General features: G+C 38.0%; 1 protein-coding gene across 1 annotated transcript in view; it reads left to right on the plus strand.

Moving 5' to 3' along the window:
• The window catches only part of LOC311305551 (pleckstrin homology domain-containing family G member 3), a 152,165-nt gene that overhangs the window by 89,552 nt on the left and 35,929 nt on the right, over window positions 1-26,684 (plus strand). Inside the window, exons 7-15 of the mRNA XM_084433336.1 lie at window positions 827-977; window positions 1,996-2,127; window positions 2,439-2,621; window positions 2,743-2,835; window positions 3,556-3,642; window positions 3,719-3,752; window positions 3,874-3,954; window positions 4,055-4,087; window positions 5,883-5,893. Coding sequence (XP_084289462.1) covers window positions 827-977; window positions 1,996-2,127; window positions 2,439-2,621; window positions 2,743-2,835; window positions 3,556-3,642; window positions 3,719-3,752; window positions 3,874-3,954; window positions 4,055-4,087; window positions 5,883-5,893 — 805 coding nt within the window. The remainder of the gene's footprint in view (window positions 1-826; window positions 978-1,995; window positions 2,128-2,438; window positions 2,622-2,742; window positions 2,836-3,555; window positions 3,643-3,718; window positions 3,753-3,873; window positions 3,955-4,054; window positions 4,088-5,882; window positions 5,894-26,684) is intronic.

The raw sequence follows: 26,684 nt of genomic DNA on the forward strand, positions 1-26,684 counted from the left end.
TGTTTAATCCGTCTCTTTTGTCCACTTTCAACCACTTCTGTCCTGACTTCTTCGAGGGGAGGGTCTATGGGCGGGTAAATGTATGGACTATTACAGATCTTTCGATCTTATAGACGAAATAGGCTTGTGCAATTTACATATGAATGTGCCCGGAGACGACTGAAAAACATACAAAGAGCAGCAGCTTTCGTTTCTGCTCTGATAGCTGCAAGACCAGTCAAACACTGTTAGTGTGTGTTAGAAATCAGGAATGGTGAGATAACGTTGTGCTTGGTACGTTTTTCAGCTTTAAACCAAACTTGGTTCTTCAGCCGACAAAGTTTAAATCCCGTCTGGCTATCGCGCTCTACACATTAGTTCAGTAGGCGGAGAGAAGACGGTCTTTTGTGGCAGTTTGAACACATTCGATCACATGAGCGTTTACACTACGAAAGCAATCCGGCCAAATGTGTTTTCGACTACCTCTGGAAGTGGTGGAACGTGGACAAGCTCAAAACGTTTTAGACCCCGTTTACACCAGTATTTAGCATCGTCCACTTGTGATACGATCGACCAAAATGCATCTTAATACCAGGTGTGAACAGGGCCTCTAATGTTCCAATGGCACATTTGAACTTTCTACCCTGTTGGTTGTCTTTATTGTATGTGCAGCTCAATGCTGGTGTTTGAAGCATTATTTATTTCCCTTGTCAACGTTGACTTATTTATGAATTATCAGAGGGATGCTATTTAATGTTGTATGGGAGTTACTCTTATCAGTTTGTATAGTGACATATTTGTTAGTGTGTGCTGTGCTGTTTTTTCACTATTCATACTTTCTCCTTAGCTCTGTGGCTGCTCTAACAGACTGCATGAGAAACAAAACTTTTGCAAAGTTCTTCAGGGAGAGGCAAGCTACTTTAAAGCGATCTCTGCCTCTGGGATCTTATCTTCTCAAGCCTGTCCAGAGGATCCTCAAATATCATCTGTTACTTCAGGTTAACCAACCATTCCCTGAATAATACTGTATAGAATAGTAAAGGCTTCAAATCACCTGCTGTGAGCAATGCTTCCATTATCATGCATGATCAGTTTCTTTGGACTATAATTGTTTTTTTGCGCTGTTTATTGTTACATATACCCCTGGTTTCACAGACAGGGCTTAAGACTAGTCCTAGACTAAAATGTAAGTCTGAGCTGTTTCCACTGAAATAAACTTGCACTGACTGATCTTAAAAATATGTCAGTGCCTTTTTAGTTTTAAGATGCACATCGGTAATGTTTTTTTCTAAGCATGTTTATAAAAATTACTTAAATGTCCTAATTGATCTATGGTCTAATCCTGGCTTAGTCTAAGCCCTGTCTGTGAAACCGGGCCTATGTGTTTAAAAGACAGTTATTGAAAGAGTTAGATCAGTGGTTCTCAACCAAAATGGATCACAGAATGCAAAATTCATAAAAGGAGCATTTAGAGGGAAGAAAATGCTTCCGACATTATTTGTTGTTGGCATCAAAGGCTGTGTGTCCAATCCAAATCTACAGTATTTTAGTGCAAATTTATTGATCACCTTGTACAAAATCACACTTCTGCTGTTGTTTATATATTTACAATTTTGGTAACACTTTATTTTACAGTGTCATTGTTACACGTTACATGTAGTTACTGTAGTAATAACTATAATTAACCCTGAACCAAACACCCATCCTAACCTTAACCCTATAGTAAGTACATGTAGTTAATTATTATTACTCAGTAATTAAATGTATAATTACACTCTGACACTGACACCTTAAAATAAAGTGTAACCACAATTTTTTTTCTATTTAGCCTATGTCATGTAAAAATTTGCATATTGTTGGGCCATTTTTATCATTTTTTTGCAATAATCAATTTTGGTAATGTTGGGTTGTCTGAAAAATCTGGCCTTTGAAGCAAAGATTATTGCATTGTAAATATGCAGTTAGTAGTTATTGTATTTAATCACAATTAATTTGGATGTGTCCTTTATGTTGTAGGAGATTGCCAAGCACTTTGATCCAGAGGAGGAGGGTTATGAGGTGGTGGAGGAGGCCATATACACCATGACTGGTGTTGCGTGGTATATAAACGACATGAAGAGAAAACATGAACATGCAGTCCGTCTTCAGGTTGGCTCACAAACACACATCAAAGAGTTTGTGTTATGAGCCTGTTTTACAGCTTTCAGCTGCCGCTCTCGTGTCCCCACTTCACACTCACAATTAAACACAATCTTTGAGATGCATGTGAAACACTGGAGATTTTGTTTATTGATAGAATTGCTCTAAAATATGTCCAAATGTCAAAAAAAAAAAATCTCTCTTTCTGCCTAGTTCGCCTCTAGGCACATGCCGGCCTGCCGGACTCGTTTATGTTTTCCACATATTTAATAAAGATATGAACCAATTTACAATATCTGTACATCCCTCATCTATCTCAGGAAGTCCAGTCTCTGCTCATAAACTGGAAGGGACCTGATCTGACTACATATGGAGAACTGGTTCTCGAGGGCACCTTTCGTGTCCATCGTGCCAAGAACGAGCGTACTCTATTTCTCTTTGACCGCATGCTCCTCATCGCTAAACGAAGAGGAGAACATTATGTCTATAAGACCCACATCTCGGTATGACAGCACAAGTTTCACAAGAAAATTATACTTAATTTTTTCAATCTTGTCTAGTCTGAACAGTCAGCACTAATGTAAAGCCCCCATTAAAATTGTTGTTTTCTCTTTCCTCATGTAGTGTTCAACGCTCATGTTAATTGAGAGTGCCAAGGACTCGCTATGCTTCAGTGTCACTCATTACAAGCATCCCAAACAACCTCATACTGTCCAGGTGTGTCCTCAATGATTTGTGTCTTTACATGAATAAAAATCGATTTTTATTCATGTAAAGACAAATTCTGATTAATGTTAATTAAGTACATGTACTTACTATAGAGTTGTGGTTTGGTTTAGGGTTAGTTGCTTGTAATTATGCATAATTCACTGTTATTACTGTAGTAAGTACATGTAGTAATGTGTAACTACGTCACATTAAGATAAAGTGTTACCAGATCTTTTATTCATAAAGGGATAGTTCTGCCACTGCCATGTTCAAACATGTATTTTGTGTACACAAATGCAGAACAAAAATCTTTACACAGCCCTTGCCATACAACAACATTCAGAAAAACACAAAAAGTCCCATAGAAATAGTCCATTACTATGCTTTGGTCATCTGAAGTCATATGATAGCTTCACCTGCACTGCACATCTTAAATCAATTATGACACAAGCTTAGCATTGTAATGTTTGGTTAAAATACATTTGAATACAATAAAATATTTAGCTGTTTCTCACCCAAAGTTATCCCAATGACTTCAGAAGACTGTCTATAGACAGTACTATGAACTATATACAGTACTATGAACTACATTAATGGTGTTTCAATTCCCCCTTGAGTGTTCCCTCTACAAAAACAAACAAACATGGAATGGCATGGTGTTGTTGAGTAAATAATGACAGAATATAATTTTTTTATCGAACAGCTCATTTAATGGTTGATTCTCATTAGGCTAAAACCGTGGAGGAGAAAAAATTATGGGCTCATCATATTAAACGGCTCATTCTAGAGAATCATCAGGCTGTGATACCACAAAAGGTATGTAATGATTATTGGGTTTTGTATTTGAAAACATGTAAAATTAATTTGGACATTTTGGATGGTTCTCTTTTAGGCAAAGGAAGCAATCTTGGAGATGGATTCTATTTGTAAGTATTTAAAACCACTCGTGAACATGTTTAATTTTTCATAGCATTAGTTTTTAAACAAGTGTAAAAAATCATCATGGGCCTGTTTTAACAGAATACTTTTTTTTTTTTTTTTTTTAAGACAAAAAGTATAAGTACAGCCCTGAGAGACTCAAAAAGTCAGAGGAGTTTTCTAGCTCTAGACAAGGCCGGAGGCAGTCAGGTAGGTGTCCATATATGTCTTGCAATTGTAAAACTTTAAATCTTGAATTTATTTTATTAATTTACTTTTTCCAATGGACTGCTACTTTATCTTCCAACAGAACCGTCTAAAGAGATCTTGAAGAACTCTAAAGGTAAATCTCCATGTGTCCATTCTGTTCTAACCGGATATAAAGATATCATTTTGATGTTTTAAATAAAGATTAAAATAATGTTAGCTGTTGGCATGTAATAAAGATATACAGTGGGAACTGACACCTCTTGCTTCTATTTAGCATTTTCTAGTGTAGTACGACATTTTTAATTCAGAATTATATTAAAGGGATACTTCAGGATTTAGCATTAAGCTTTGTTTTAGTAGAAAACCTGTAGTATTTTCGAATTACCATGCTTTCCACTCTCATATCCCCCTGAGATGAGAGATTTATGTCGTTTTTATCTGGAAAAAATCCTCCAATAACGCAAAAATCGTCATTTTGCGTCATCAGAGGATTTTTTGGCCAGAGGCTAAAGACTACAGCCAGTAGGAGGAGCTGTTCCGCATGTTTTCAACCCACCCATAGGAGGTGGGATCTCACTCACAGAATGTACACACAGTGTCAGCCGTCTTTCTTTGGAAGCTAAGCTAACAGGCTCTTGTTCTGTGGAGAAAGCGGAGTAGTAGGAGAAAGCTGAGTAGTAGGGGTTACCATCCTCTTTTTCCCGGACATGTCCGGCCGTCGAGATCGTCCAAAATGTCCGGGATTCGGCTTTTGCTTTCTGCAGTCGCCATTCATTGTTTACATGCACACCTTTTGTTTCAATCTAACTGAATTCATTCCGATTGGTGAATCTGAATGTAGTGTTTACATGAACGCTAAACAAGTGATCGGTTGATGTGCGTTTTAACATTGCTAAGAAAATTCCCGCTCCTCCGTGAGAGATACGAGACCGGTGCGTCTCACAGGTGTCGCTCATCAGTAATCACACCACCGGCCTCGCGCCATTCTCCCGCGCCCCTCAGCCTCGTCCTGCTCGCCACAGTAAACATAATGAATGGCGACTGTAGAACGCAAAAGCCGAATCCCAGACATTTTGGGCGATCTCGAAATCCCGGGCAAACTCGTCACGGAGACTCACTAGTAGCCTAGCCTTGTTGTTTTCAATTGCGCTCTCTTACTGGTAGGCGTGGCTTGGGAGTGGCCTCCTAGGGCAGCGAAGCAAGTGCATTCTGGGAGTTGTTGTCTTTCATCCACATAAGCCAAAAATACATTTTCTGGCTTTTCTCAGTCTAGAAAGCTCCAAATTCAAAAATAATTTCACATTTCTTCTACATAAATGACCTATTTTAAATACACATTCATCTTTCCAGAGGTGAAGTATCCCTTTAACTTAAAGGGTTGGTTCACCCAAAAATGAAAATTCTGTCATCATTTACTCACCCTCAGGTTGTTCCAAACCTGTATACATTTCTTTTTTCTGTTGAACACAAAGGAAGATAATTTGAAGAAAGTTTGTAACCAGGCCGTTTTGGTGCACCATTGACATAGTAGGAAAAAAAAATACTATGGAAGTCAATGGTGCCCCAGAAGTGTTCAGTTTCCCACATTCTTCAAAAGATCTTCCTTTGTGTTCAACAGAAAACATTTATTCATACAGGTTTGGAACAACCTTAGGGTGAGTAAATGATGACAGAATTTTCATTTTGGGGTGAACTATCTCTTTAATTTTAATTTCTTAGTATATGAAATGTCTCCCTTTTGTTTTAATGAACCCCCAAAATGCAAAACCTGAAAATCCATGTTATCCAGCATGATTTGAGAATGTTCACAAAGCATCATGTGGAAGCAAGAAATTTTACAAAGGATGGCTAATGTCACTAATTTGCCTACTTTTTTATTTATTTATTTTTTATATCTGGCTGATCTGGTGTCTGGGTAAATTCTTCAGCAATACTGAAGGTAAGAAGCCAATAAATCAACCAAAAATAACCCAAAATGCCTAAAAAACACACATTATGTACAGTGTACAATTTGCTCCTTTTGATGTGCTTTTTATTTTGTTGTCCACAAGCTTGTTGAAGTGTTAAACAGTGGTGGGAAAAAGAACAAATACTTACTAGTAATTGAAAAAAAAAAAAAAAAAATCCCATCATTAAATCCACTTCAAAAAGTACATTTCCAGAAAAGTTATTTAAGTAAATATACCACGTTACTACCCACTTCTGGTTTTAGAGTGAGCTCAATAATGTAGAGCACCTTTATTCCCCAAGGGAAATTCTTTCTCTGTTAGTTTGGTTCATGTCGTTGTACCTCATAAGAAGAAATCTTTGTGACTTCATTGTGACTCCAGCATTCTGACAGCGTGGGGGCTTTGGCCGCTGACAAGTGGCCTTTACAAGCCACTTCTAGTGTTAGCGCTCTTGGCTTGTGCGAATCTTCAGCTGAGATGCCTGTCGCACGAGAAGAAAACTCTCTTGAAGGCCTGATTCCCAGTGATAATGAGGAGGCGGTCCGTAGCTCGCCATCTCTGAAGGGCAGATTGATGCAAGACAATGAGGACGAAGCAGAAGGAGAGGAAAGTGACTCTGACGATATTCTAATGGAGGACAACCAGGTAGCTGACTTTGCCAGTTCCATGTTGGCTGCCATTTCCTGCTGGCACTATAGAGCCCGAGCTTTGCTTTCCATGGACTTCACAAGGGTGAGGTTCTCTGCCACAAAGGGGGATTCTATCATACCCCGACCTGACCTGCAACCTGCAACCTGACCTGCATGTCTGCCAGACCTCCCTGCCATGTTGCATGTGCTCTCACAGAATGCCTTAATCCACTAACAGCGCATACAAGCTGAAGCTAACTCTGTAGATCAACAGCACTGCTAGAGGAACTAAACAAAATTGTAACAAGGAGTTACCTTATTACAATTCATCAAACAATGCATATGCTGTACAGTACTTATGATTCATTTTGTTCACTGCATTTCACTTTGTTGAGAGAAACATCTAGTTAACAGTGTTATTATCGTTAATGATAAAAGTTTGATGAACTGTTTTTAAAAAATTTACGTTTTTCAAAAGGGTAATAATAAGCCCTAAAAACTTGGCCCACCCATCCATTTAGATATAGCATAGAATAATGTTTTCAGGCATGGATCAAAAATCAAAATTCAACAGCAACAAGCATCTGTGTATTTAGAAATGTATTTTCGTGCTCTGCCCCATTTTACTTGCATATGCGACTTTAATCATACTGCATGTTCATGAGAGGATCGCTTTGAATTTGACACAAGCATGCACTGTAAAGAGGTTGCTGTAAATTTTACAGTAACTTACTGGCAAACTCTTGACATTTTGCACACACGTCAGAACCTGCGGCCATCAGGGCCGGACTGAAGCTGGTACCCGGGCGTGGCAGGGGGGCTCGACAGCGCCCCCTGGAATGGTGTCCGAAAACTTGGACCGTAAATCAAACACGCTTGCATGTAATAATATGAAACTCAGTACACATATAGATCCCATTGGGCCGAACAACTTTCGTGCTCTAAGTTTTACACCAGCCCAACAGGAAGTCGGTTATTATACGTTGTTTGGAAAACGCATACAATGGAATGTGAAATACTCCTCCTAGGGAATTCATCCGATCGCCACCAAACTCGGTGTGAATGAAGTCAAGACATTGAGGATGAATTCTTGCGAACGGATTTTTGATATCTCGAACGGTTTGGCTGTGGCGAGGAAACGAATTTATGGCGAATAATGGGACACAGGAAGTGTGTTATAACTTCTGCATACATTAACTGATCTTGATGAAACTTCAGCAGTGTGTTCGTTGTAAGAGGCCGATCACATGGATGTGACTATTGTGAGTCAAAGTTATAGCGCCACCAACTGGCAGCAGGAAGTGTGTCACTTTCTAAATGCTTTTGACAAAAGTGGGGGGGGGGTAATTTTATGTAGAGTCACAAAAATCGGTATGTATATTGGTCTCATCGAGCCGGACAACTTTCTAATTTACATTCAATAGCTCCGACCAACAGGAAGTCAGATATTTTGGTTTGAATGTGGATTTTCTCCCTCTCTCTCTCTGCCTCTGCGTCTCTGTGTGTGTGTGGGGTGGGGTGGGGGGGGGGGGGTTGTCTTTTGAGTTTAATTCTTGTTTTTCAAGGTTTCAGGGGCTTTTGGGGCCCTTAACGTGCTCGAAAACTCTTGAAACTTTGCACATAGGTCAAAACCCACGGCCATGAGGGCCGGGCTGAAGCTGGTACCCGGGCGTGGCAGGGGGGCTCAACAGTGCCCCCTTGAACGGGGTCTGAAAACTTGGTCCATAGATCAAACATGCTTGCATGAATTAATATGAAACTCAGTACACATATAGATCTCATCGGGCCGAACAACTTTCCCCCCGTCAAGTTTTACGCCAGCCCAACAGGAAGTCGGCTATTATGGGTTGTTTGGAAAACGCTTGCTGTGGAATGTGAAATAGTCCTCCTAGAAAATTAATCCAATCCCTACCAATCTCGGTGTGCATGAAGTCAAGACATTGAGGATGCTAAATTGCGGATTTTTGATATCTCGAACGGTTTGGCCGTGGCGAGGAAACGAATTTATGGCGAGAAAAGAGAAACTTCTGCATACGTTAACTGATCTTGATGAAACTTCAGCAGTGTGTTCGTGGTAAGAGGCCGATCAGATGGATGTGACTATTGTGAGTCAAAGTTATAGCGCCACCAACTGGCAGCAGGAAGTGTGTCACTTTCAAAATGCTTTTGTCAAAAGTGGGGGGGTTAGTTTTACCAACAGTTACAAAAATCAGTACGTATATTGGTCTCATCGAGCCGGACAACTTTCTAATTTACAGTCATTAGCTCCGAATAACAGGAAGTCAGATATTTTGGTTTGAATGTGGATTTATTTGCAAAATCAGCCTCTGCATTTTTACCCACTCCTCTTAAATGGTTTATTTTATTCCCACCAAACTTTTTCAACATGATGAAAATACATTAAAGATGCTAAATTGTGAACGGATATTGAATATCTCAAACAGTTTTGATATGGCGAGGGATTAAAATAATGTCAAAAAAGGAATCAGAAAACATCTTATATCTTCTAAAAATTTCATTATACACCATTTATTTTTATATAAAATTATACAAATATCAGAACTAAACCGAAACAGAACTAGTTTTGGGTTTATTCAGTTTTTTCAATTCAAGAATTATGTACAAGTTTAAAATCAGCCAGAATGCGCTATTTAGTAAAAAAAAAGTCATACATAGTCATCAAAATCAGGTAGGCCCATTGTATATTGTATTTATATATATAAATATATTAGCGATGTGACTGAGAATTTTTTCTCACTGGTTAATCGATGTGTGACGGGGGCTTTTAAATCGCTAACTTAAAGGGATACTCCACTTTAAATTGAAAATTCTGTCATCATATACTCACCCTCATGTTGTTTCAATCCTTTATGAATTTCTTTCTTCTGCTGAACAGAAAGGAAGATATTTAGAATAATGTCAGTAACCAGACAGTTTCTGGTCTCATTGACTTCCATAGTATTCATTTTTCCTACTATGGAAGTCAATGGGATCAGAAACTGTCTGGTTACTGACATTCTTCTAAATATCTTCGTTTCTGTTCAGCAGAAGTAAGAAATTCATAAAGGATTAAAATAACATGAGGGGTGAGTATATGATGACAGAATTTTCATTTTAAAGTGGAGTATCCCTTTAAAAGCGAAAGTGAAATACGGACGTCCAGTAGGAATGAACTAAAAAACATTCACTCTGTTCTGCTCGTTCCTCGCTGTAGACGCGTTATTGCCCGTGCAGCCGTGAGCATTTTAGTTTCATTTAAAAAATAGCGCCATTTCGGGGGTGGGATTGCTTGAATGTTTTTTAACAAAAGCACAATGTTGTGTTTTATTGCGAGTGTACATAAATATAAGTAAACACATTGCAGTTTAAATGATGTCCTGTATGAACAAAACGACGGAGTAGCCTATGTTTTTATGTTTCCACTGTTCGATCGTGCCCACGCCTCACACACACACACACACACACACACACACACACACACACACACACACACTGTGCATTCCAGCATTGCAATCTTGACATCGCAGCCGGTTCATTACAGCCGTAATAAAATATAATAATAAATATAAATAGTCAACCTATTTGCAGCAAATGATAGTAGATTTTAGATCAATATGTTTGTTTTCCTTACAATTTTAATTAACACTAACTTTATTCTTATCTGAATTATAAATAATTTATTTCTGTATAAAATAATACTACCATTAAAAAATACATTTGATTGTCTTTTGTAATCAATGGAGAATGTGTGACTTAAAAATAAACAGATTAGTGCTCGGTTTGAGGACAAGAAATGAAAACCAATGCAATATGATGAATGTACAAAAGATGGCACCGACAGACTGTTTTTAAATGGGGTTGGATAATTATTTTTTTTCTTTTAAACTGTGTGTGTGTGTGTGTGTGTGTGAGAGAGAGAGAGAGAGAGAGAGAGAGAGAGAGAGAGAGAGAGATTTTGGTTGGGTGGCAGTTGTAGGTTACAGTTTGACAAGAGTTTATAGTTTGACAAAGCACAATGTTTTATTGCGAGTGTACACAAATATAAGGAAACACTTTGCAGTTTGAATGATATCCTGTATGAACAAAATGACGGAGTATGTTTTTATGTCTCCATTGTTCAACTGAGCCACAGACACACACACACACACACACACACACACACACACACACACACACACACACACACACACACAACAACAACAACATATTGTGCATTCCAGCATTGCAATCTTGACATCGCAGCCTGTTCATTATAGCCTTAATAAAATATAATAATGAATTAAAGCTGCAAGCAGCGATGAAAAGGGCCCTCACACCCCTGCCACCGCCACCCGGCGCCTTTAGTAAAGGCCTTAAGATTACACTCACCAAATTTGAAGAGGATCAGATCAAAACTGTAGGAGGAGTTCGTTAAAGTACAACATCAGGAAATGGCAAAAACTGCCCAAAATCTGAGAGGAAGTTCAAAATAGCTGACTTCCTGTTGTGTTTAGGGCTATGCTCCAAGATACTTTTTTGTAGGTATTGGGTCATTACATGTATGTACCAAATTTCATACCTGTACGTGAAACGTAGAGCCGGGGCAAAATGTAGGGGCAATAATTAAGCCATTTTGCCCCACCCAATTTCGAAAACCACATCACACGTAAATTTTCACCACTTCTGAAGCGTGTGCAAAGTTTCATGATTTTTCGAGCACATTTTGTATTTGCCACACTTCCTGCTACCAGCAGGTGGCGCTATTGCTATAACTATAATGAGCATGGTCATGTGTTCAGGACAGGACTCTTATCAAACAGGTGAAGTTTGGGGCAGATTTGAAATTGTATGCCTGAGTTACTGCAGGCTGTCTGTGGTTGCCTAGCAACATCGGAACTGCAAGCAACATTAATATTGAACTTATCTGATCATGCATATATCACCAAAAGGCCGAAATTGGGTGAACGTTTGTCAGGCCGCCGAGGGCACACCCTTCGACGAAAACTCAAGATCTTCGCAATTTAACGTTGCAAAGGCCTTAAGATTACACTGACCAAATTTGAAGAGGATCAGATCAAAACTGTAGGAGGAGTTCGTTAAAGTACAACATCAGGAAATGGCGAAAACTGCACAAAATCTAGGAGGAAGTTCAAAATAGCTGACTTCCTGTTGTGTTTAGGGCTATGTTCCAAGAGACTTTTTTATAGGTATTGGGTCATTACATGTATGTACCAAATTTCATACCTGTACGTGAAACGTAGAGCCGGGGCAAAATGTGGGGGCAATAATTTACTGAATTTGCCCCACCCAATTTTGAAAACCATATCACATGTAAATGTTCACCACTTCTGAAGCGTGTGCAAAGTTTCATGATTTTTCGAGCACGTTTTGTATTTGCCACACTTCCTGCTACCAGCAGGTGGCGCTATTAGGACTCTTATCAAACATGTGAAGTTTGGGGCAGATTGAAAAATGTATGCCTGAGTTACTGCAGGCTGTCTGTGGTTGCCTAGCAACATCGGAACTGCAAGCAATATTGACAGAGAACTTATCTGATCATGCATATATCACCAAAAGGCCGAAATTGGGTGTACGTTTGTCAAGCCGCCGAGGGCACACCCTTCGACGAAAACTCAAGATCTTCACAATTTAACATTGCAAAGGTCTTAAGATTACACTCACCAAATTTGAAGAGGATCAGATCAAAACTGTAGGTGAAACGTAGAGCCGGGGCAAAATGTGGGGGCAATAATTTATCGAATTTGCCCCCCCCCAATTTTGAAAACCATATCACACGTAAATTTTCACCACTTCTGAAGCGTGTGCAAAGTTTCATGAGTTTTCGAGCATGTTTAGGCCCTCTAAAAAGCGATTCACTTTGGAGAAGCAGAAGAAGAAGAAGAAGAAGAATAAATATAGCTGCGAGCAGCGATTGCGGGCCCAAGCCGGTGGCACCGCCACCCTGGTGCCTTAGTGTAGGCACCGGGGTAGAGGTACCGCCGGCTTTGGCCCTCCATCGCTGCTCGCAGCTATATATATATATATATATATATATATATATATATATATATATATATATATATATATATATTATACAAACATATACACTCACCTAAAGGATTATTAGGAACACCATACTAATACTGTGTTTGACCCCCTTTCGCCTTCAGAACTGCCTTAATTCTACATGGCATTGATTCAACAAGGTGCTGAAAACATTCTTTAGAAATGTTGGCCCATATTGATAGGATAGCATCTTGCAGTTGATGGAGATTTGTGGGATGCACATCCAGGGCACGAAGCTCCCGTTCCACCACATCCCAAAGATGCTCTATTTGGTTGAGATCTGATGACTGTGGGGGCCATTTTAGTACAGTGAACTCATTGTCATGTTCAAGAAACCAATTTGAAATGATTCGAGCTTTGTGACATGGTGCATTATCCTGCTGGAAGTAGCCATTAGAGGATGGGTACATGGTGGTCATAAAGGGATGGACATGGTCAGAAACAATGCTCAGGTAGCCCGTGACATTTAAACGATGCCCAATTGGCACTAAGGGGCCTAAAGTGTGCCAAGAAAACATCCCCCACACCATTACACCACCACCACCAGCCTGCACAATGGTAACAAGGCATGATGGATCCATGTTCTCATTCTGTTTACGCCAAATTCTGACTCTACCATCTGAATGTCTCAACAGAAATCGAGACTCATCAGACCAGGCAACATTTTTCCAGTCTTCAACTGTCCAATTTTGGTGAGCTCGTGCAAATTGTAGCCTCTTTTTCCTATTTGTAGTGGAGATGAGTGGTACCCGGTGGGGTCTTCTGCTGTTGTAGCCCATCCGCCTCAAGGTTGTGTGTGTTGTGGCTTCACAAATGCTTTGCTGCATACCTCTGTTGTAACGAGTGGTTATTTCAGTCAAAGTTGCTCTTCTATCAGCTTGAATCAGTCGGCCCATTCTCCTCTGACTTCTAGCATCAACAAGGTATTTTCGCCCACAGGACTGCCGCATACTGGATGTTTTTCACTTTTCACACCATTCTTTGTAAACCCTAGAAATGGTTGTGCGTGAAAATCCCAGTAACTGAGCAGATTGTGAAATACTTAGACCGGCCCATCTGGCACCAACAACCATGCCACGCTCAAAATTGCTTAAATCACCTTTCTTTCCCATTCTGACATTCAGTTTGGAGTTCAGGAGATTGTCTTGACCAGGACCACACCCCTAAATGCATTGAAGCAACTGCCATGTGATTGGTTGATTAGATAATTGCATTAATGAGAAATTGAACAGGTGTTTCTAATAATCCTTTAGGTGAGTGTATATATATATATATATATATATATATATATATATATATATATATATATATATATATATATATATATATATATATATATGTATGTATGTATGTGTATTTATATATGTGTGTATATATATATATATATATATATATATATATATATATATATATATACCGTTCAAAAGTTTGGGGTCAGGAAGATTTTTTATGTTTTTAGGAGAAGTCTCTTCTGCTCACCAAGGCTGCATTTATTTGATTAAAAATACAAACAAAAACAGTAATATTGTGAAATATTATTCCAATTTAAAACAGCTGTTTTCTATTTTAAAATATTTTACACTGTAATTAATTTATGTGATCAAAGCTGAGTTTTCAGCATCATTACTCCCGTCTTCAGTGTCACATGATCCTTCAGAAATCATTTTAATATGATGATTGATGGTCAATAAATATTAATTATTATTTTCAATGTTGAAAACAGTTGTGTACAGATTTTTTTTCAAAATGCATTGATGAATGTAAAGTTCAAAAGAACAGCATTTATTTCAAATATAATTTTTTTTAACATTATAAATGTCTGTACTGTAACTTTTGATCAGTTTAACTCATTCTCGATGAATAAAAGTATTGATTTATTCTGACTCCCAAAATTTTAATTTAAATTATTACTGACCCCAAACTTCTGAACGGTAGTGTTTAATGTTACAAAAGCTTTAGATTTCAGATAAATGCTGTTCTTTTGAACTTTCTATTCATCAAAGACTGTACACAACTGTTTTCGACATTTAAAATAATAATGAATGTTTCTTGAGCATCAATCATCATATTAGAATAATTTCTGAAGGATCATGTGACAGTGACGACTGGAGTAATGATGCTGAAAACTCAGCTTTGATCACAGGAATAAATAACAGTTTAAAATATATTAAAATAGAAAGCAGCTGTTTTAATTTGGAATACTATTTTACAATATTACTGTTTTTGTTTGTATTTTTAATAAAATAAATGCAGCCTTGGTGAGCAGAAGAAACTTCGCTTAAAAATCTTACTGACCCCAAATTTTTGAACAGTAGTGTATATATATTATATAAAAATGTAAGGGATAAGACACAGATAATTTTTCTTGCCTGACCTGATTAGAATAATGAAAAAACTTAAATGAAAAAATAACTTGGGAATCACTAAAACGAGGGCGCGATTGAACAGTGGACGCATAAAAACATACTCTGTCATTTTGTTCAGAACATCATTCAAACTGCAAAGTGTTAACTTATATTTGTGTACAGTAGCAATAAAACACAACATTGTGCTTTTTAAAAATACATTCAAGCAATCCGCCCCGAAAATGAAACTAAAATGCTCACGGCTGCACAGGCATTCATAATGGTGCGCGTCCTCAGCGAGGAACGAGCAGAACAGAGTCAACGTTTTTTTAGGTCATTCCTCCTTCCATAGGAATTTATTGAAAACGCTCGCTCTGCTCCGCACCATTATCAATGTCCGTGCGGACGAACATATTTTACTTTCGTTTTTAAGTTAGCGATTAAAAAGCCCCCAGCGGTGTCACACGTCAGTTAACCGGTGGTAAAATATTCTCACCATCACATACTTAGTATATTTTTATATAGATATAATAGGCCTACCTGATTTTGAACACAAGAGGGCAGTATAGCACTATGTTTGACTTTATTTATTTATTGTTTAGACTAAACAACCATTCTGGCAGTTTTTAAACTTAAACTTCATTCTTAAATTGAAAAAAAAGAATAAAATGAGTTAAGTTCTGATATTTGTATACTTTTATATAGTAATAAATGGTGTATAATTAGAATATATGAGCCTTTTAGTGTTTCCTTTTTAGACAATACTTTAATCCCTCGCCATAGCAAAACCATTTGAGATATTTATTATCCGTTCACAATTTAGCATCATTAATATATTTTTATCATGTTGAAAAAGTTTGGTGGGAATAAAATAAACCACTTAGATAAAGGTGGCTAAAAATTCAGAGGCTGATTTTGCAAAAAAATCCACATTCAGACCAAAATATCTGACTTCCTGATGGTCAGAGCTAATGACTTTAAATTAGAAAGTTGTCCGGGTCGATGAGATCAATATATGAACTGAGTTTTTTTTACTGTAGTTAAAACTAACCCCCCCACTTTTGTCAAAAGCATGTTGAAAGTGACACACTTCCTGCTGCCAGTTGGTGGCGCTATAACTTTGAATCACAATAGCTACATCCATCTGATCGGCCTCTTACCACGAACACACTGCTGAAGTTTTGTTGCTGTTGATAAAACTAACCCCCCCACTTATGACTAAAGGTGGCGCTACTGAGCCCCTCACCACGCCCGTTTCTGAAACTTTGCACATGTCTACTGGCTAATAAATGTGATGTGTCTGTCGAGTTTCATCCAATTTCAAGTATGTTAAGAGTCTCAAAAGCATCAAAAAAGAATATTAAAGTTTGAAGCGTTGCCATGGCAACAGTATTAAAGATATCAAAAATCCTTTCACAGGTCTACATCTGCCGTGTGTTTACATTATACACATAAAGTTTGAAGCAAATCGGGTAAAAATAAGAGGGTGATTTCAAACCATTTTGAAAGGGACACACTTCCTGCTGCCAGTTGGTGGCGCTATAACTTTGACTCACAATAGTCACATCCATGTGATCGGCCTCTTACAACGAACACACTGCTGAAGTTTAATCAAGATCAGTTAATGTATGCAGAAGTTATAACACACTTCCTGTTTCCATTATTCGCCATGAATTCGTTTCCTCGCCACGGCCAAACCGTTCGAGATATCAAAAATCCCCTGGCAGTTTTTCATCCTCAATGTCTTGACTTCATGCTGACCGAGTTTGGAGCCGATTGGATGAATTCCCTAGGAGGAGTACATCAAATTCCACAGCATGCGTTTCCAAACAACCCATAATAGCCGACTTCCTGTTGGGCTGGCGTAAAACTTAGAGCACGAAAGTTGTTCGGCCCGATGAGATCCATATGTGTACCGAGTTTCATATTATTACATGCAAGCGTGTCTGATTTATGGACAAGTGTTCGGATCCCGTTCCAGGGGGCGCTGTCGAGCCCCCCTGCCACGCCCGGGTACCAGCTTCAGCCCGGCCCTGATGGCCGCGGGTTCTGACCCCTGTGCAAAGTTTCAAGGGTTTTCGAGTATGTTAAGGACCCCAAAAGTGCCCGAGAAGTAGAAAAAAATAATAATAAATATAGCTGTGAGCAGCGATTACGGGCCCAAGCCGGTGGCACCGCAACCCCGGTGCCTTTAGTTACCTAAAGGCACCGGGGTGGCGGTACCGCCGGCTTTGGCCCTCCATCGCTGCTCGCAGCTATATTTATATATATATATATATATATATATATATATATATATATTATACAAACATATATATATATATATATATATATATATATATATATATATGTGTATTTATGTATGTGTATATATATATATATATATATACCGTTCAAAAGTTTGGGGTCAGGAAGATTTTTAATGTTTTTAGGAGAAGTCTCTTCTGCTCACCAAGGCTGCATTTATTTGAATAAAAATACAAACAAAAACAGTAATTTTGTGAAATATTATTCCAATTTAAAACAGCTGTTTTCAATTTTAAAATATTTTACATAGTAATTCATTTCTGTGATCAAAGTTGAGTTTTCAGCATCATTACTCCAGTCTTCAGTGTCACATGATCCTTCAGAAATCATACTAATATGATGATTGATGCTCAATAAATATTCATTATTATTTTCAATGTTGAAAACAGTTGTGTACAGATTTTTTTTTTCAAAATGCTTTGATGAATGTAAAGTTCAAAAGAACAGCATATATTTCAAATATAATTTTTTTTTAACATTATAAATGTCTTTACTGTAACTGTTGATCAGTTTAACTCATCCTTCATAAATAAAAGTACTGATTTATTTTATTTCTTTCCCCCAAAAATAAAATTTTAATTATTACTAACCCCAAACTTTTGAGCGGTAGTGTTTAACGTTACAAAAGCTTTAGATTTCAGATAAATGCTGTTCTTTTGAACTTTCTATTCATCAATGACTGTACACAACTGTTTTCGACATTTAAAATAATAATGAATGTTTCTTGAGTATCAATCATCATACTAGAATAATTTCTGAAGGATCATGTGACAGTGACGACTGGAGTAATGATGCTGAAAACTCAGCTTTGATCACAGGAATAAATAACAGTTTAAAATATATTAAAATAGAAAGCAGCTGTTTTAAATTTGAATAATATTTTACAATATTACTGTTTTTGTTTGTATTTTTAATCAAATAAATGCAGCCTTGGTGAGCAGAAGAAACTTCTCTGTTATGTGCGCGCCACAGACTGCACGCACGTCCGCTTAGAGTTCCGCCTTTTGCCTTCCGTCAATATTACGTTATTAGAAAAATATTTTTTTAGAGAATCGATTTTTTGACATTTGTGAATCGATTCAGAATCGTCCACGTCCGCATCGCGATGCATCTAAGAATCAATTTTTTCTCCCACCCCTAGATTTCATACAACAGGTTAATAAACAGTTACAATTAAGTCACTTACATTTTAGATGCAATGTTGACTGTTTTTGTTCTGTTTCAGCAGCGAAAATAGTTAAACAAAGATCACAGCAGAACCATCACGCATCACGTGTTTTCTCATAACTGAACGATTCAGCATTTTTAACGAATCGGTTGACTCAAAGATTGAATGATCAATCCATAAACATCTGTCTTAATCATGATCGACTCATTCGAACGAATCGTTTGAACGAATGAATCAATGACTCGCTTATTAAGATGGATGCCTGGCGACACCTAATGGCGGTTTAGTGTTGTTTAAAAGCATCATTCTTTCCCACGTGTGTGTGATTTGTGTGTGCAACATTATCATTATTTTTCTTTCACTATTATATTAGCGATTTAAAAGCACCCGCTCATGTCACACGTCGATTAACCGGTGGGTAAATATCCTCAGACCCATACCTAATAAATGTATATTTAAATACAATATTGGCCTACCTGGTAAAAAGATTTATATACTATTTTGATGTCCTTTTGGACACAAGAGGGCAGTATAGCCCTATGTTTGCTTTTTTGTTGAACCAAATAGCACTAAATAGCCTGTTTTTAACTTTTTCATTCTTCTTGAATTGCAAAAACAGAATAAAATGGGTTTAGTTGTGATATTTGTATACTTTTATATAGAAATAAATGGTATATAATTACATTTTTAGAAGATTTTTACTTTAATCCCTCGCCATAGCAAAACCGTTTGAGATATTTATTATCCATTCACAATTTAGCATATTTAATGTAGCTTCATCATGTTGAAAAAGTTTGGTACGAATAAAATAAATAGTTTAAGAGGAGTGGCTAAAAATTCAGAGGCTGATTTTGCAAAAAAATTCACATTCAGACCAAAATATCTGACTTCCTGATGGCCAGAGCTATTGAATGTAAATTAGAAAGTTGTCCGGCTTGATGAGAACAATATACAAACTATTTTTTCTTTACTGTAGTTAAAAGTAACCCCCCCACTTTTGTCAAAAGCATGTTGAAAGTGACACACTTCCTGCTGCCAGTTGGTGGCGCTATAACTTTGACTCACAATAGCTACATCCATCTGATCGGCCTCTTACCACGAACACACTGCTGAAGTTTCATCAAGATCAGTTAATGTATGCAGAAGTTATTCCACTTCCGTGTTTCTCTTTTCTCGCCATAAATTCGATTCCTCGCCACAGCCAAACCGTTCGAGATATCAAAAATCCGTCCGCAATTTAGCATCCTCAAAGTCTTGACTACATGCACACCGAGTTTGAAGGGGACACGGTGAATTTTCTAGGAGGAGTATTTCACATTCCACAGCAAGCGTTTTCCAAACAACCCATAATAGCCGACTTCCTGTTGGGCTGGCGTAAAACTTGACCGGGGTAAAGTTGTTCGGCCCGATGAGATCTATATGTGTACCGAGTTTCATATTAATTCATGCGAGCGTGTTTGATATATGGATCAAGTTTTAGAACCCCGTTCAAGGGGGCGCTGTTGAGCCCCCCAGCCACGCCCGGGTGCCAGCTTCAGCCCGGCCCTGATGGCCGTGGGTTCTGACCTGTGTGCAAAGTTTCAAGAGTTTTTGAGCACGTTAAGGACCCCAAAAGCCCCTGAAACCTTGATTAACAATATAAAAGCAATAGTCAAATCCCCCCCTCCCCTCACACACACACAGACACAGAGAGAGGGAGAGAAAATTCTTCAGAAAATCCACATTCAAACCAAAATATCTCTCTTCCTGTTGGTCGGAGATGGTTCATGTAAATTAGAAAGTTGTCCGTCTTGATGAGAACAATACACATACCAAGTTTTGTGATTCTAGGAAAAACTAAACCCCCATTTTTGACTAAAGGTGGCGCTACTGAGCCATTCCACCACCCCCGTTTCTGAAACTTTGCACATGTCTACTGGCTAATAAATGTGATGTGTCTGTTGAGTTTCATGCAATTTCAAGTATGTTAAGAGTCTCAAAAGCATTAAAAAAGAATATTAAAGTTTGATGCGTTGCCACGGCAACAGTATCTAAGATATCAATAATCCTTTCACAGGTTTACATCTGCCGTGTGTCTACATTGTACACATAAAGTTTGAAGCAAATCGGGTAAAAATAAGACACTGATTTCAAAGCATTTTGAAAGTGATGTACTTCCTGCTGCCTGTTGGTGGCGCTATAACTTTGACTCACAATAGTCACATCTGTGCGATCGGCCTCTTACAACGAACACACTGCTGAAGTTTCATCAAGATCAGTTAATGTATGCAGAAGTTATAACACACTTCCTGTTTCATTTTTTGGCCATAAATTTGTTTCCTCGCCACGGCCAAACCGTTCGAGATATCAAAAATCCGTCCGCAATTTAGCATCCTCAATGTCTTGACTTCATGCACACCGAGTTTGGAGGCGAATCGATGAATTCCCTAGGAGGAGTACATTAAATTCCACAGCATGCGTTTCCAAACAACGCTAAATAGCCAACTTCCTGTTTGGCTGGCGTAAAACTTAGAGCACGAAAGTTGTTCGGCCCGATGAGATCTATATGTGTACCGAGTTTCATATTATTACATGCAAGCGTGTTTGATTTATGGACACGTGTTCGGATCCCGTTCCAGGGGGCGCTGTCGAGCCCCCCTGCCACGCCCGGGTACCAGCTTCAGTCCGGCCCTGATGGCCGCGGGTTCTGACGTGTGTGCAAAATTTCAAGAGTTTTCGAGCATGTTAAGAGCCCCAAAAGTGCCCGAAAGGTTGACAAAATAATAATAATAATAATAATAATAATAAAATATAGCTGCGAGCAGCGATTACGGGCCCAAGCCGGTGGCACCGCAACCCCGGTGTCTTTAGTTACCTAAAGGCACCGGGGTGGCGGTACCGCCGGCTTTGGCCCTCCATCGCTGCTCGCAGCTATATATATATATATATATATATATATATATATATATATATACATACATACATACATACATACATACATACACACACATACATATATATGTATATATATATATATATATATATATATATATTATTGTTCAAAAGTTTGGGGTCAGTAAGATTTTTAATGTTTTTAGGAGAAGTCTCTTCTGCTCACCAAGGCTGCATTTATTGATTAAAAATACAAACAAAAACAGTAATATTGTGAAATATTATTCCAATTTAAAACAGCTGTTTTCAATTTTAAAATATTTTACATAGTAATTCATTTCTGTGATCAAAGTTGAGTTTTCAGCATCATTACTCCAGTCTTCAGTGTCACATGATCCTTCAGAAATCATACTAATATGATGATTGATGCTCAATAAATATTCATTATTATTTTCAATGTTGAAAACAGTTGTGTACAGATTTTTTTTTTTCAAAATGCTTTGATGAATGTAAAGTTCAAAAGAACAGCATATATTTCAAATATATATATTTTTAACATTATAAATGTCTTTACTGTAACTGTTGATCAGTTTAACTCATCCTTCATAAATAAAAGTACTGATTTATTTTATTTCTTTCCCCCAAAAATAAATTTTAATTATTACTAACCACAAACTTTTGAGCGGTAGTGTTTAACGTTACAAAAGCTTTAGATTTCAGATAAATGCTGTTCTTTTGAACTTTCTATTCATCAAAGACTGTACACAACTGTTTTCGACATTTAAAATAATAATGAATGTTTCTTGAGCATCAATCATCATATTAGAATAATTTCTGAAGGATCATGTGACAGTGACGACTGGAGTAATGATGCTGAAAACTCAGCTTTGATCACAGGAATAAATAACAGTTTAAAATATATTAAAATAGAAAGTAGCTGTTTTAAATTGGAATACTATTTTACAATATTACTGTTTTTGTTTGTATTTTTAATCAAATAAATGCAGCCTTGGTGAGCAGAAGAAACTTCTCTGTTATGTGCGCGCCACAGACTGCACGCACGTCCGCTTAGAGTTCCGCCTTTTGCCTTCCGTCAATATTACGTTATTAGAAAAATATTTTTTTAGAGAATCGATTTTTTGACATTTGTGAATCGATTCAGAATCGTCCACGTCCGCATCGCGATGCATCTAAGAATCAATTTTTTCTCCCACCCCTAGATTTCATACAACAGGTTAATAAACAGTTACAATTAAGTCACTTACATTTTAGATGCAATGTTGACTGTTTTGTTCTGTTTCAGCAGCGAAAATAGTTAAACAAAGATCACGGCAGAACCATCACGCATCACGTGTTTTCTCATAACTGAACGATTCAGCATTTTTAACGAATCGGTTGACTCAAAGATTGAATGATCAATCCATAAACATCTGTCTTAATCATGATCGACTCATTCGAACGAATCGTTTGAACGAATGAATCAATGACTCGCTTATTAAGATGGATGCCTGGCGACACCTAATGGCGGTTTAGTGTTGTTTAAAAGCATCATTCTTTCCCACATGTGTGTGATTTGTGTGTGCAACATTATCATTATTTTTCTTTCACTATTATATTAGCGATTTAAAAGCACCCACTCGTGTCACACGTCGATTAACCGGTGGGAAAATATCCTCAGACACATACCTAATAAATGTATATTTAAATACAATATTGGCCTACCTGGTAAAAAGTTTTATATACTATTTTGATGTCCTTTTGGACACAAGAGGGCAGTATAGCCCTATGTTTGCTTTTTTGTTGAACCAAATAGCACTAAATAGCCTGTTTTTAACTTTTTCATTCTTCTTGAATTGTAAAAACAGAATAAAATGGGTTTAGTTGTGATATTTGTATACTTTTATATAGAAATAAATGGTATATAATTACATTTTTAGAAGATTTTTACTTTAATCCCTCGCCATAGCAAAACCGTTTGAGATATTTATTATCCATTCACAATTTAGCATATTTAATGTATTTTCATCATGTTGAAAAAGTTTGGTACGGATAAAATAAATAGTTTAAGAGGAGTGGCTAAAAATTCAGAGGCTGATTTTGCAAAAAAATTCACATTCAGACCAAAATATCTGACTTCCTGATGGCCAGAGCTATTGAATGTAAATAAGAAAGTTGTCCGGCTTGATGAGAACAATATACAAACTATTTTTTCTTTACTGTAGTTAAAAGTAACCCCCCCACTTTTGTCAAAAGCATGTTGAAAGTGACACACTTCCTGCTGCCAGTTGGTGGCGCTATAACTTTGACTCACAATAACTACATCCATCTGATCGGCCTCTTACCACGAACACACTACTGAAGTTTCATCAAGATCAGTTAATGTATGCAGAAGTTATTCCACTTCCGTGTTTCTCTTTTCTCGCCATAAATTCGATTCCTCGCCACAGCCAAACCGTTCGAGATATCAAAAATCTGTCCGCAATTTAGCATCCTCAAAGTCTTGACTACATGCACACCGAGTTTGAAGGGGACACGGTGAATTTTCTAGGAGGAGTATTTCACATTCCACAGCAAGCGTTTTCCAAACAACCCATAATAGCTAACTTCCTGTTGGGCTGGCGTAAAACTTGACCGGGGTAAAGTTGTTCGGCCCGATGAGATCTATATGTGTACCGAGTTTCATATTAATTCATGCGAGCGTGTTTGATATATGGATCAAGTTTTAGAACCCCGTTCAAGGGGGCGCTGTTGAGCCCCCCAGCCACGCCCGGGTACCAGCTTCAGCCCGGCCCTGATGGCCGTGGGTTCTGACCTGTGTGCAAAGTTTCAAGAGTTTTTGAGCACGTTAAGGACCCCAAAAGCCCCTGAAACCTTGATTAACAATATAAAAGCAATAGTCAAATCCCCCCTCCCCTCACACACACACAGACACAGACACAGAGAGAGGGAGAGAAAATTCTTCAGAAAATCCACATTCAAACCAAAATATCTCTCTTCCTGTTGGTCGGAGATGGTTAATGTCAATTAGAAAGTTGTCCGTCTTGATGAGAACAATACACATACCAAGTTTTGTTGCTGTTGATAAAACTAACCGCCCCATTTATGACTAAAGGTGGCGCTACTGAGCCCCTCACCACGCCCGTTTCTGAAACTTTGCACATGTCTACGGGCTAATAAATGTGATGTGTCTGTCGAGTTTCATCCAATTTCAAGTATGTTAAGAGTCTCAAAAGCATCAAAAAAGAATATTAAAGTTTGAAGCTTTGCCATGGCAACAGTATTAAAGATATCAAAAATCCTTTCACAGGTCTACATCTGCCCAGTGTTTACATTATACACATAAAGTTTGAAGCAAATCGGGTAAAAATAAGAGGGTGATTTCAAAGCATTTTGAAAGTGACACACTTCCTGCTGCCAGTTGGTGGCGCTATAACTTTGACTCACAATAGTCACATCAATGTGATCGGCCTCTGACCATGAACACACTGCTGAAGTTTTATCAAGATCAGTCAATGTATGCAGAAGTTATAATACACTTCCTGTGTCCCATTATTCGCCATAAATTCGTTTCCTCGCCTTGGCCAAACCGTTCGAGATATCAAAAATCCGTCCGCAATTTATCATCCTCAATGTCTTGACTTCATGCACACCGAGTTTTGAGGCGAATGGATGAATTTCCTAGGAGGAGTACATCAAATTCCACAGCATGCGTTTTCCAAACAACCCATAATAGCCGACTTCCTGTTGGGCTGGCGTAAAACTTAGAGCACGAAAGTTGTTCAGCCCAATAAGATCTATATGTGTACCGAGTTTCATATTAATTCATGCAAGAGTGTTTGGTATATGGACCAAGTTTTCGGACCGCACTCGGACCCCATTCAAGGGGGCGCTGTCGAGCCCCCCTGCCACGCCCAGGTACCATCTTCAGCCCGGCCCTAATGGCCGCAGCTTCTGACCTGTGTGCAAAGTTTCATGAGTTTTTGAGCACGTTAAAGGCCCCAAAAGCCCCCGAACCCTTGAACAATAATAATAATAATAATAATAATAATAAATATAGCTGCGAGCAGCGATTGCGGGCCCAAGCCGGTGGCACCGCCACCCTGGTGCCTTTAGTTATACTAAAGCCACCGGGGTGGCGGTGTCACCGGCTTGGGCCCTCCATCGCTGCTCGCAGCTATATTTATATATATATATATATATATATATATATATATAAAAATGTAACAAAAAAAATAAATATATATATATATATACATTATATATGTAACAAAAAATAAATAAATATATATATATATATATATATATATAGCGAGGCGAGGAACGGGCAGAGAAGAGCGAACGTTTTTGGACATTCATCATATTGCATTGGTTTTCATTTCTTGTCCTCAAACCGAGCACTAATCTGTTTATTTTTAAGTCACACATTCTCCATTGATTAAAAAAGACAATCAAATGTATTTTTTAATGGTAGTATTATTTTATACAGAAATAAATTATTTATAATTCAGATGAGAATAAAGTTAGTGTTAATTAAAATTGTAAGGAAAACAAATATATTGATCTAAAATCTACTATCATTTGCTGCAAATAGGTTGACTATTTATATTTATTATTATATTTTATTACGGCTGTAATGAACCGGCTGCGATGTCAAGATTGCAATGCTTGAATGCACAGTGTGTGTGTGTGTGTGTGTGTGTGTGTGTGTGTATGTGTGTGTGTGTGTGTGTGTGAGGCGTGGGCACGATCGAACAGTGGAAACATAAAAACATAGGCTACTCCGTCGGTTTGTTCATACAGGACATCATTTAAACTGCGCTGTGTTTACTTATATTTATGTACACTCGCAAAAAAAACACAACATTGTGCTTTTGTAAAAAAACATTCAAGCAATCCCACCCCCGGAATGGCGCTATTTTTTAAAGGAGTCATAACCTTGTATTACATTGGATACCTACTGCTGTATTATAGTCTTTCAGGCCCTTCTAAAAAAGAAAAGTGGAAAAAAAATAAACACAGACCTACTTTTACCCTTATTTCTGAAGGCATTATTGTCTCGCGAGATCAATGCGATGTTTTGGCTGTCGTGGACGCTCTATATGGCTCTGCACGCCAGTTGAAAGGGTTGTTGGGACAGCGTCATTAAAAATTAATTTCATCCACTGGTCCCTGATAGTTTCGTCCGATTTTGGGAGATAAAACACATTTACATGTTTTTTATGGCAATCAACCACAGAGCAAGTCCGGTGTGCACTCGGTTTCTCCATCTTTCCCGACTGAACTGAATATGAGGGGGAGAGGGGAAGGGGGGGCTTCCTGCTGCGGTGTCCATATATGGTATATCCTACTACCTCATGACGTCAAGAGGGAGCTGAAATCAAAATCTCGTATTTGAGTGGGCGTGCACGCGCGCTGG

This window comes from Rutilus rutilus (genome assembly GCF_951802725.1).
Source record: "Rutilus rutilus genome assembly, chromosome: 15".
In the NCBI taxonomy this organism is placed as follows: domain Eukaryota; kingdom Metazoa; phylum Chordata; class Actinopteri; order Cypriniformes; family Leuciscidae; genus Rutilus; species Rutilus rutilus.